The sequence below is a fragment of the Protobothrops mucrosquamatus genome, unplaced genomic scaffold (genome assembly GCF_001527695.2).
Source record: "Protobothrops mucrosquamatus isolate PMUCROS unplaced genomic scaffold, P.Mucros_1.0 scaffold199, whole genome shotgun sequence".
NCBI lineage: Eukaryota > Metazoa > Chordata > Lepidosauria > Squamata > Viperidae > Protobothrops > Protobothrops mucrosquamatus.
Window position 1 is genome coordinate 402,154 of NW_015386555.1, and position 10,062 is coordinate 412,215.

The 10,062-nt window shown below is 37.4% G+C and overlaps 1 protein-coding gene across 3 annotated transcripts in view; it reads right to left on the reverse strand.

Annotated features, from left to right (window-relative positions):
- THEGL (theg spermatid protein like) overlaps window positions 1–10,062 on the reverse strand; it is a 33,195-nt gene extending 23,133 nt beyond the window's left edge. For 2 of the 3 annotated variants that reach the window (XM_015813842.1, XM_015813840.1), the window contains exons 1-3: window positions 7,684–7,899; window positions 4,112–4,165; window positions 1,538–1,660 (exon numbers count right to left, since the gene is read on the reverse strand). In XM_015813842.1, the coding sequence (XP_015669328.1) occupies window positions 1,538–1,660; window positions 4,112–4,165; window positions 7,684–7,766 (260 nt within the window). In that variant the 5' untranslated portion in view covers window positions 7,767–7,899. Of the gene's footprint in view, window positions 1–1,537; window positions 1,661–4,111; window positions 4,166–7,683; window positions 7,900–9,923 lie in introns of those variants that run through there. The other variant, XM_015813841.2, reaches the window with a different exon arrangement.

A 10,062-nucleotide genomic window follows, 5' to 3' on the forward strand; every position in this document is an offset into this window, starting at 1 on the left:
TCTTTCTATGTTGAAACTATTCTTACAGCTTCTGACGAAATAAGACGCTATAGAAAAGATGTCAGCCTAGATATTCAAACCCTAACTTTGACTACAATTAAAGAATCAACTATGCAGAACACAATAGAAGAAGTGTAACAATCAAATACTATGGACCAACAAACACAATTAATGGAAAACTCATAAAAGGGACTGATAACACTGAAAATGGAAAAGACTTTTTATATAAACCAGAAGAAATCTGAGGAGCAAGAAGAAGAACAGACCGAAGGGAAGATAAACATTCCAGGACAACTACAGGGAGTTAGAATAATAGAGACAATTGGTTAGTCCTTCCAAAAGACTGGCGATTGGATGGTCTCTTTTATTTCAAATAATATATACAATAACAAAGGGAGATCTATTTGATGATTTAAAAGCACGGACATGGAAGGCGAGTTGGCAAAGAAAGCAAGCTAGGTAAGACTGAAGAAAATTGGGGTTTGGATTTATTAGTGAGGATGTTATGTCATTAATTAAAATAGAATATACTCAAACAGACAAGATGTGTACTTTGAATACTAGATTATGCTATGAATTGAGAAAAAGAAAATTTTGGTCATTTACAACTTGGAAGTATAAATATCAAAAATTAAATTTGAATATTGATGGAAAATTAAAAATTGGGGAAAACAAATAAATAGGATATTGATTGTCTATAAAGATTGAATGTAAAAGTAATTAAGATATATATGCTAAAAGATTTTGATAAATGTAATAAAATGTCTTTACGTAGTTGATAAAATAAGAACTGTATTAGTTTAAATATGAGATAGTAGATATTAAGAGGAAAAGAGAGGAAGTATTTGATGTTGAAATAAGGGAAATTTTGGTCATTAAATTTAAGATATTTGGAAATTAGTAGAAAATACGAATGTTATACTGTATTATCAACTAGATGATGTAAGATGGTGAGAAATAGAATATATTCAAATAGATGGGACATGTATCTTGAACATTAGGTTTTGTGATGAATTGTGGTAAAGGAAGCTTTGGTTACCTAAAACTTGGAAATTATAAATATTAAATGTTAAATTTAAATATTGATGGGAAACTAAAAATTGGAAAAAACTAATTACAGAATATTGATTGTCTATAAAGATTGAATGTTAAAGCAATTAAGATATGTATGCTAAAAACTATTGATAAATGTAACAAAGTTATTTTTACTTAATTGATATAATAAGAATTGTATTAGTTTAAACATGAGACAGTAAATACTAAGGGAAAAAGAGGTAATATTTAACGTGGTGGTTTGAGATTTGTACTAAAGACACTTGTATGTTATTGAATTATTGATTAACTCAGCCGCCATGCTTTTTAAATACTTAAATGTAAAACTGGAAAATCAATAAAACTTTTTAAAAAAATAATTTGCTCTATACTATAGGTAGTTACTGTTTAGGAAATTTGATTAAAACATTTTGACTTAAGTGGCATGGAATGAAGAAGATCAAGACAGAGAGAGAAACAAAAAAGGACAGGCATAAAAGCACACCTCTTCTGTTTATCAGCTGTTTCCCTTGGCCTTGCCAGAGTCAGGATTCTTGAGCTGGGCTGTCTCAGCAAAGTCCTTGAGGAGAGGGGCCATATTGGCTCTTGATTTCCCCAGATTAACTTGCTGTTATGAATACAAAATGCAAGTACCAGTCAAAATGAGTATACAACCATATACCCTAGTACTATATAAATAATATTATATTATATTTATTATATGAGAACCAGTTTGGTGTGGTGGTTAAGGCATTAGACTAGAAACCAAGAAAGTGTGAGTTCTAATCTTGTGCCTTAGGCACAAAGCCAGCTGGGTGACCTTGGGGCAGTAACTTTCTTTCAGCCTTAGGAAGAAGGCAATGGCAAATGTTTTTGAAAAACTTTGCCAAGAAAAGGCATTCCTCAAGAACTGAATGAATTAACACTTAAGTTGTGAAGGCACCAGACTAGAAACCGGGAGACTGAGAATTCTAGTTCCACCTTAGGTCTGAAAGCCACCTGAGTGACTTTGGACCACTCACTCTCTCATCCCAATTCATCTCATAGGAATGTTGCTATGGAGAAAATAGGAGTATTAGGTGTGTTTGCAACCTTGAGTTATTTATAAAAATAATAAAGGCAAGATTAAAATAAATAAATCAGGCATTACTGAACCAAAGAAAAACATTTGTTATACAGCACAAGATCTATGCTTGACCCCACAATATTAAAAATATTGATTTTACATTGTGTTTATTCTATCTAAACATTGTAGTAATTGAAACTATTACTCTTCAAAATATCTGTAAATTAAAACTATTTGGGCAGAGAATATGTCAACATTTACAATTATGAGATTGAGAAAAAAACAGACAAAAATATTATTTTAAGGCAGAAACAGAAATCTGGCCTCAAGGCAAAATTCCCCACAAAACAAGCCTGGCTGGGGAATTCTGGAAGTTAAAATCCACACATCTTTAAATTGCCAAAGTTGAAAATGACTGCAATAAATGCTACCTCAGCAACAGAGACCTCATAAATTAGATGTTAAATTCTGAACGGACTTCACAAGAGCAGACCTGTAACTGTCGTTGCCATCATACAAAATGAAAAGGGCTATAGTACAGGAAGAACAGTTGCCAATAGCACTGCATGATTCATCTCCACATACTAATAAACTAAACAGTTCTTGGTACAATATATTTATACAGGAATAAACTACCTGAACTGATCTTGAAGAGGTATTAAAAAGGGTGGAGTTTCACTAAGTTAAATTTTAATATACCGAAACTATAATTTTATTTTTTTATATACTAAAAGAAGCCATTGCAAGCTGGTAGGGATCTTGAAACAGGTGTGTCAGCAGAAAGATTAATGTGTCTTACACTCTGCACTGGTAGATAACCAGAAAAAGTAGCTACTAACCGGTTTTCTACAGGTGATCAGTATTATTAGTGCAAATAGCCTTTTGTAGCTAAAAAAATAAACCAGAGGGAGGAAGTAAGTCAACTGAATAAAGTATCTGAATTGTTCTGTATAATACTGTACTTGCTAAAGAAGGGTTAGGCAAGTTGGTAATTATAGTCACCCAGGTGCTCTGGTATATTCTTTTGATGCCTACCAAGCTCTCTACTTTATATGTCTGTATATGTATGTTTAGATTCTTTTAATTAAAGCAAAACATAGTGCAAGCATGCTGCAGAATCAAGCCCCAATTTTCAAGTACCATCTGAACTCCATATTCAATCTTGGCAACTTTAAGATGTGTGAACTTCAACTCCCAGAATTCCCAGCTAAGGAATTCTGGGAGTTAAAGTCCACACATCTTAATTTGTCAAGTTTTAAAAACACTGATATAAAGTCTAAAGTCACTTTTAGAAAATGGTAATAATGAATAATAGAGCCCAATGCTTTCTTTTCAAGTGTATTCTGAAAAAAAGATAGAAGTAAATTGGAGTACTAAGGAGTAACTTGGGGAGTTAAGAAGCATGACAAACAAGCAGCCACCTTATTGGTTTGATTGCAAATGAATGGGGCTTTCTGTTAAGGCCTCATCTACCCTGTGAATAGGCGAGGCCCTATGACATCCACTTCATTAATGTACTTACAACATACACTGGAAAATGTCAAATGTTCTGATCACTCACCTAAAACACACTCTAAAGACCACAGGTTGTCCATGATTTAGGACCACAATTGGACCAGAATTTCCATTACTAAGCAATGCAGTTGTTAAATGCCTCATGCCCAATTTTACAGCCTTTTTTTGCCATGGTTGTTAAGTTAATCACTGCAGTTGTTAAGCAAATCATGAAGTCATTAAGCGAATCCATCTTTCCTTAATGACATTTCTGACAATTTTCTTTTAATGGTGATCACATGACCCCAGGATGCCGCAACCATCACAAACACATGCTGGTTGCCAAACAGCCAAATTTTGATCAGGTGAGCATGGGAATGTTGCAGTACTGGTAGTCGTAAATGTGAGGACCAGTTACAAGTCAGTTTTTTCAGTGCCATTGTTACTTTGATTAGTTGCTAAACAGATGGTTGTAATCTGTCATGTATATCTGTATCTATACCTTGATATCTAACTCACCGATGAAAATTCCATACATCTTTGGTTGGCTTTGGTTTTGCAAGCTCTTGTAACCTGGAAAAAACAATTTTTAAAACATTACTTGGTGACCGAGTGGAAGGTCAGTTCTCTAAAACTTTACAATCTGACAAACCTTCCCAGTTCCACTGAGCAACTTCCAACTATGCATTGCATCTAATTATATCAAGTGCAAGGGCCAAAGCTACATCCCTCCAGATCTTTAACTTCCATTACTACTGATCTGCTCTGGGAGCACCGAGAGATGCATATTTGACAAGGAGATTATGCATTATTATTGCAAGGTCATTTGAAACAAAAACCCAGGTAATACATTTAGCTGATTACATTTAATCTCCAATTGTATTCTACCATGTATAAAACTTGCTTCTAGGCAAAAGCTTCATTGAGAGGCACTGATGCATTGGGGTGGTAGCCCTTCAGTTCAGGCTGAGACTTGTTCAAGGACAAACATTCTTTGCCAACCAAACACCACCCTCAAGTTCATAATGATGTTTTCTTAACAGAGAGGAGCTTGAGAAAAACTACCATGGAAGGAGGAAGAATCTTTCTCCCAGGCAGTGATAGAAACTGTGAAAGAGACAGAAAGATCTTCCTCCTTCAACCATTAGCAGCACAGGCAATAAATTAAGGCAAGTGATGGCTAGTTGCTAAGGATGTCTCTCTGTTGACATAACAGCACAGAGATATGCAGTTGTGTCAGAAGAATTTATCTCAAGTCTAGCAAAGCTTGTAGTTCCAGATTGTATATTAAATAGAGTGTACAATGCGGAACACCTCCAGTGCATGAAGGAATGGGATTTTTTGCTCATAGTTAGGGCTCATTTGGACACCCACATTCTATCCTGGAGTCAACATTATACTGTAGTGACCTCAATGTACTTTGCCCAGGAGAACTATTATTATCAGTCCTAATGGATGATCACTTGACTATGAGCCAGCAGTGTGCAGCAGCAGCCAAAAAAGCTAATACAATCCTGGGTTGTATAAACAGAGGCATAAAATCAAGATCACGCGAAGTATTAGTACCGCTTTATAAAACCCTAGTGAGATCACACCTGGAATACTGCAACCCATTTTGGTCACCATACTACAAAAAAGATGTTGAGATCTTGGAAAAAGTTCAGAGAAGAGCAACTAAAAGGATCCAAGGCCTGGAGACTAAAACATATGAAGAAGGGCTGAAGGACTTGGGATTGGCTAGTGCTAGTCTAAAGAAAAGAAGAAACAGGGGAGATATGATAGCAATATTCCAGTATTTGAGAGGTTGCCACAAAGAAGAGGGGGGTCAAATTATTCTCCAAAGCACCAGAGGGCAGGACAAGAAATAAAGGTTGGAAACTGACCAAAGAGAAAAGCAACCTGGAATTAAGGAGAAAGTTCCTAACAATGAGGACAATTAACCTAGTGGAACAGCTTGCCTTCAGAAATTGTGGGCGCTCCATCACTGGAGGTTTTTAAGAAGAGACTGGACAGTCACTTGTCTGAGATGGTATAGGTTCTCCTGCTTGAGCGGGGGGCTGGACTCGAAGACCTCCAAGGTCCCTTCCAGCTCTATTCTATTCTAAAATTCTAGATGGAATGGGACAACTTGCCTCAGCCAGCCTGCTGTGGCCAACTCACCATGACCAACTACCACAGCCAACTTGCTGTGGCCCACTTGCTGCAGGACAACTCATCATGGTCAACTCGTTGTAAGATAACTTGCTGTGGGACAATTTAACAATTCTATTTAATTATTTAAAATAAATATTTTTTTAAAAAAAATTGCAGTTCACATTTTTTTTGGCCCCTCCTTTTGCATCCTTTCTTTAATGAATCTAATCCACTATTTCTTTCATATCAGTGTAACTCTTGTCCTGCAGCAAGTTAGCTATGACAAGTTGTCCTGCAGTGAATTGACAATGGCAAGTTGGCCGTGGCGAGTTGTCATAGACCCGTTATTACACTCAAGCTAAAAGGCTAATCCTGCAGTATTGCAGTCTTACAAATTTTAATTTGGGATAGTTTCAGATCAGCTACTGGTGGGTTCCCTGTTGCCCTTTATTCTCCCATCCAGCATCACATCCAGGTGGGAAAAATAACCAACAGTTGTTGTACAAAATGTGTGGTAGGACAGAATTTAGGGGCCTCTGGGTACCACCTCCCAGAGTGTTCAGTTAATTTTTAATTTTTCTCCCCAAACACATAACCATTTCCTTTGCGATCAACTATCCTATGTAGAGAAGAAAAAAGGCAGGATCCAAAAATGTAACTATTGTTCACCACTCAAGTGCAGTTCCACCCACTAAACTGGCTAGAATAAAATACTAAACTAGAATGATTATTGTCTAAACCAGTGGTTCTCAACCTTTTTAATGCCGCGACCCCCAACCGGTCGTAAGTCGAGGACTAAACCGGTCGTAGGTCGAGGACTAAGCCACTCGTAAGTCGAGGACTAAACCGCTCGTAAGTCGAGGACTACCCAACTGGTCGTAAGTCGAGGACTTTCCCTGCCTGGGAGTGCCGCGCATGCGTGGTTCCGCCCCCTGCGCCGGCCGAGGCGTAGCTGGCAAGCGGCAGAGACGGAGCAGGCTGGCCACCAGCTGGCCCAGCCCAAGGGAGGTAAGGCACCTGCCGGAAAAGGGGAAAAAAATGGCGGACAAAAAAATGGCGGACAAAAAAAATGGCGGGCAGCCTTGCTTGGCGACCCCCGTGAAATGGTCGCGACCCATAGGTTGAGAACTGCTGGTCTAAACCTAGATAAACTAGAAAAACCTAGTTTTCTTATGTGCAGCAATTTAACTGTAATCACCTAAGCAATTAAGGTTAAGTCTAAGTCTAAATTTATGTCAAACAGGTATTGTCAACATTCTGACACTCCCTTTGTTTTGACTAATACTGTGAAACCTTCCTTATACAAATTATATGGCTGTTATATCCCAAACGATTAATATTAAAATGGATAGTATTTCTTTGTCCCTGACTCTTCTGTGCAATCTCCCTGTCTCATGCACATAAAGGAGAGGTAAATATGGATAAGCTGACAATGAGGAAGAACGTCAGCAGCTCTCTCCAGTTCTGCTTCTGTTACAATAGCTGATATACATAATTAAGACTGATTGACATCTATGAGCATTGTGTTGAGGAAGAAAAAATTGTGAAGTCATCATCAACCTCCTTAGCCCATATAAATATCATCACTTTATATACTAGGGGTAACGCATATGTTTTCAGCTACTGCAGAAAGATGGCAAATAATTATGACATCGTGCACACTGGAAGACTCACTGGTTACCAGAGAAGATAAGATAAATGCATTCAGTTTTTTTCCTCACAACTGATCATGGGAAAAGACAAGATAATTTCCCCCCCCTTTCTGGAATCCCTTCACATCGTCAAACGCACTTCTACAGACTTTCTGAACCAAATATTGGGGAGGAGATCAGAAAAGGAGAGGCATGTCCTGTTTTGTAAACTGAAGTCTGAATGTGTGACTTCGGATATCACTCTGCAATTCCTGAATGTATTTAAGTAACTACTCAAGAGATGGGAGCTTGATGGTTTTATCTTACCTTTCATTTGAATAAAACCCATAGGAAGTAGCTGCAAAAGAAGCAGAAAGGAACAAATGGATCTGAAAATGTCCACATTCCATGATTAATTATATATTGTAAGTAATTCTGTAATGTTTGGGAGTGGGAAATAAATCAGCGAGATAGCACATGGAGTCCCATAATACAATCCGCGCCCCTCTTCTTCCTCTGTATGATGTTGCCAAAATGGCCACCAGGAACTGCAGTCCTAGCAATGAAAATTCCTATTGATAAAGTGCTAATAAGGACTCATAAGAATGCCAGGAATTACAACAAAAAATGTGGTTTTGTTTAACTATACAGTCTTATAAATGTTTAGAACTTAGCCAGCATGGAACTTCTGAGTTTTTTGAGGTCCAAAGGGCACAACTAGGTCTGCTTACATTAAACATCCAAGAGACATGTAGCATCCTGACTGCTAATATATTCTTGCATAAGCCATCGTAACTAATATTATCACTTGCTTTTAAGGTATCAAAAAGACTTTTGTTTTGTGCTGCAAATACTAGCATGATTCCCATATTCAGCACCTTAAACAGGATATGTTCTATAAGTTATAATGAAAAAAAAGAGTATATTATCCTCTATGGCAGTAGTTTCCAATCTTTTCTATGGCCCACACCCTTAGGAAATGTTTGCTAATGTTCGCACCCTGTACAAAAATAATTGTGACTCATGACTCATCACAAAGGAACACAAGCCACTCTTTGTTGTATGCCCTGAAATTCTATCCTGCACACCCTGGGAGTGGAGCACCCCAGATTGGGAACCCCTGCTCTATGGATTCATATATATATGGCCCTGAGAAGTGCCAGCAATCTATTCCATATAATATGCCCTTTGTACAACTTTTCTGGCATGGTTAATAGTTTGATAATTTATTTGTTGGGCTGTCTACATGATTGTATTTGTTTGTAACACTGGCTGATAATTGAAATATAATAATAATCCCCAAATATCTGGCGCATCACTTGAGCATCATTAGCATTGACAAAATCAGAATCAGTCAATTGCAAAAAGCAGTTTTACTTAGAACAATGAACATCCTGAGATGATACCATTAACACCATCAAATAACAACATCTGCCTGTTCCAGGACCTTAGAAAGGACTTGGTCTCTGGATAAAAATGCCAAATCCAATCTAAACTATAGTAATATATTCTGGGATGCTAGGAATTAGGATTATTTTAAACTTTCAGGTATCTCACATAATGCTGAAATAAGGGTTTTGCTCAACAAATGATGTATTTTTCTTCTGGTTTTTACTGTTTTGGTTCTAATAATTTTGTAATGAACTGTAGTTCACAAAACCTTGTACCTTTTAATAAAATTTGTTAAATCAGAATGGTGCTACCAATCTCTGAGTTTTTGGCTACCATAAAACTATTTTCCTACATTGTTTCTGAAATGTGAAGCCCAATAAATTCATTTTCTAAAAGATTTTCTGGATGGCTGCCCCACAAGGGGATGGGGGGGAACTATTTTATTTAGTTAATTATCAGTTGGGGGTTAAGTGGCAAGGTCAGAAATATAAATTCTAGCTATCACAGCAATAAAAAAATTAAATAGTACATGGGTAGGAATAAAAGAAGTAAAAAGACTAGCAGTTATCTCTAGATTTCAGAAGACAAGGCTTGTTGCACAGAACTATTAGCACTGCTTCTGGCCTTCCTAAGTTCCCAAAGAGTAAAAAAAAAAAAAGTTACTGAGCATTACATGGATTGATAAGCAAATTATTAATGGGATTTTCAGAAAGTTACAAAATTGGTTTTTTTTAAGTATAGCATTTTAAGTGTAGCATTAAATACATTTGTTGCACCCAATTTGTAAACAATGAAAAATGACAGCTACGCTCAAATGGTAAAATGAAAGATGACCTCCATAAAATCCATCCAGCTGTGCAAAGTGCTCCCTTGCGGTGGAATCGTTACAATCTTATTGCCTTTTAAACGAAGGGGGAAAAAATTGAACGATCCCTCCTCCTGCGAGAGGGATCTATTTAGTCAGGAGAGTGATTATAACTTGCCCTTCAAGACCTTTTTTCTTAAATCAAGTCAAAAATAGTATCTTTGCTTTCCCCTCCTGCGGAAATCCATTCTGTGCATTAACTGGATCTCATTCTGCGAGGTGTCATAATTGCAATGCACAATAGAGGGCAGGTTCTACCCGGAAAGACGGCGGCACTTTAATTTAGAGTGACGGTGTTCCCTTTACTGACCCGATCGTGGCTCGACCATCCTGCGCGAGAATAGCTCTGCTTCCCCGACCTCACGCCTCAGCTTGCAATTGTAGAAAAGCGGGTGCTCGGGAGCGCACCTTGCGTTCTTCTTTGTTTCCGTCGCCACGGCAACCTGGAG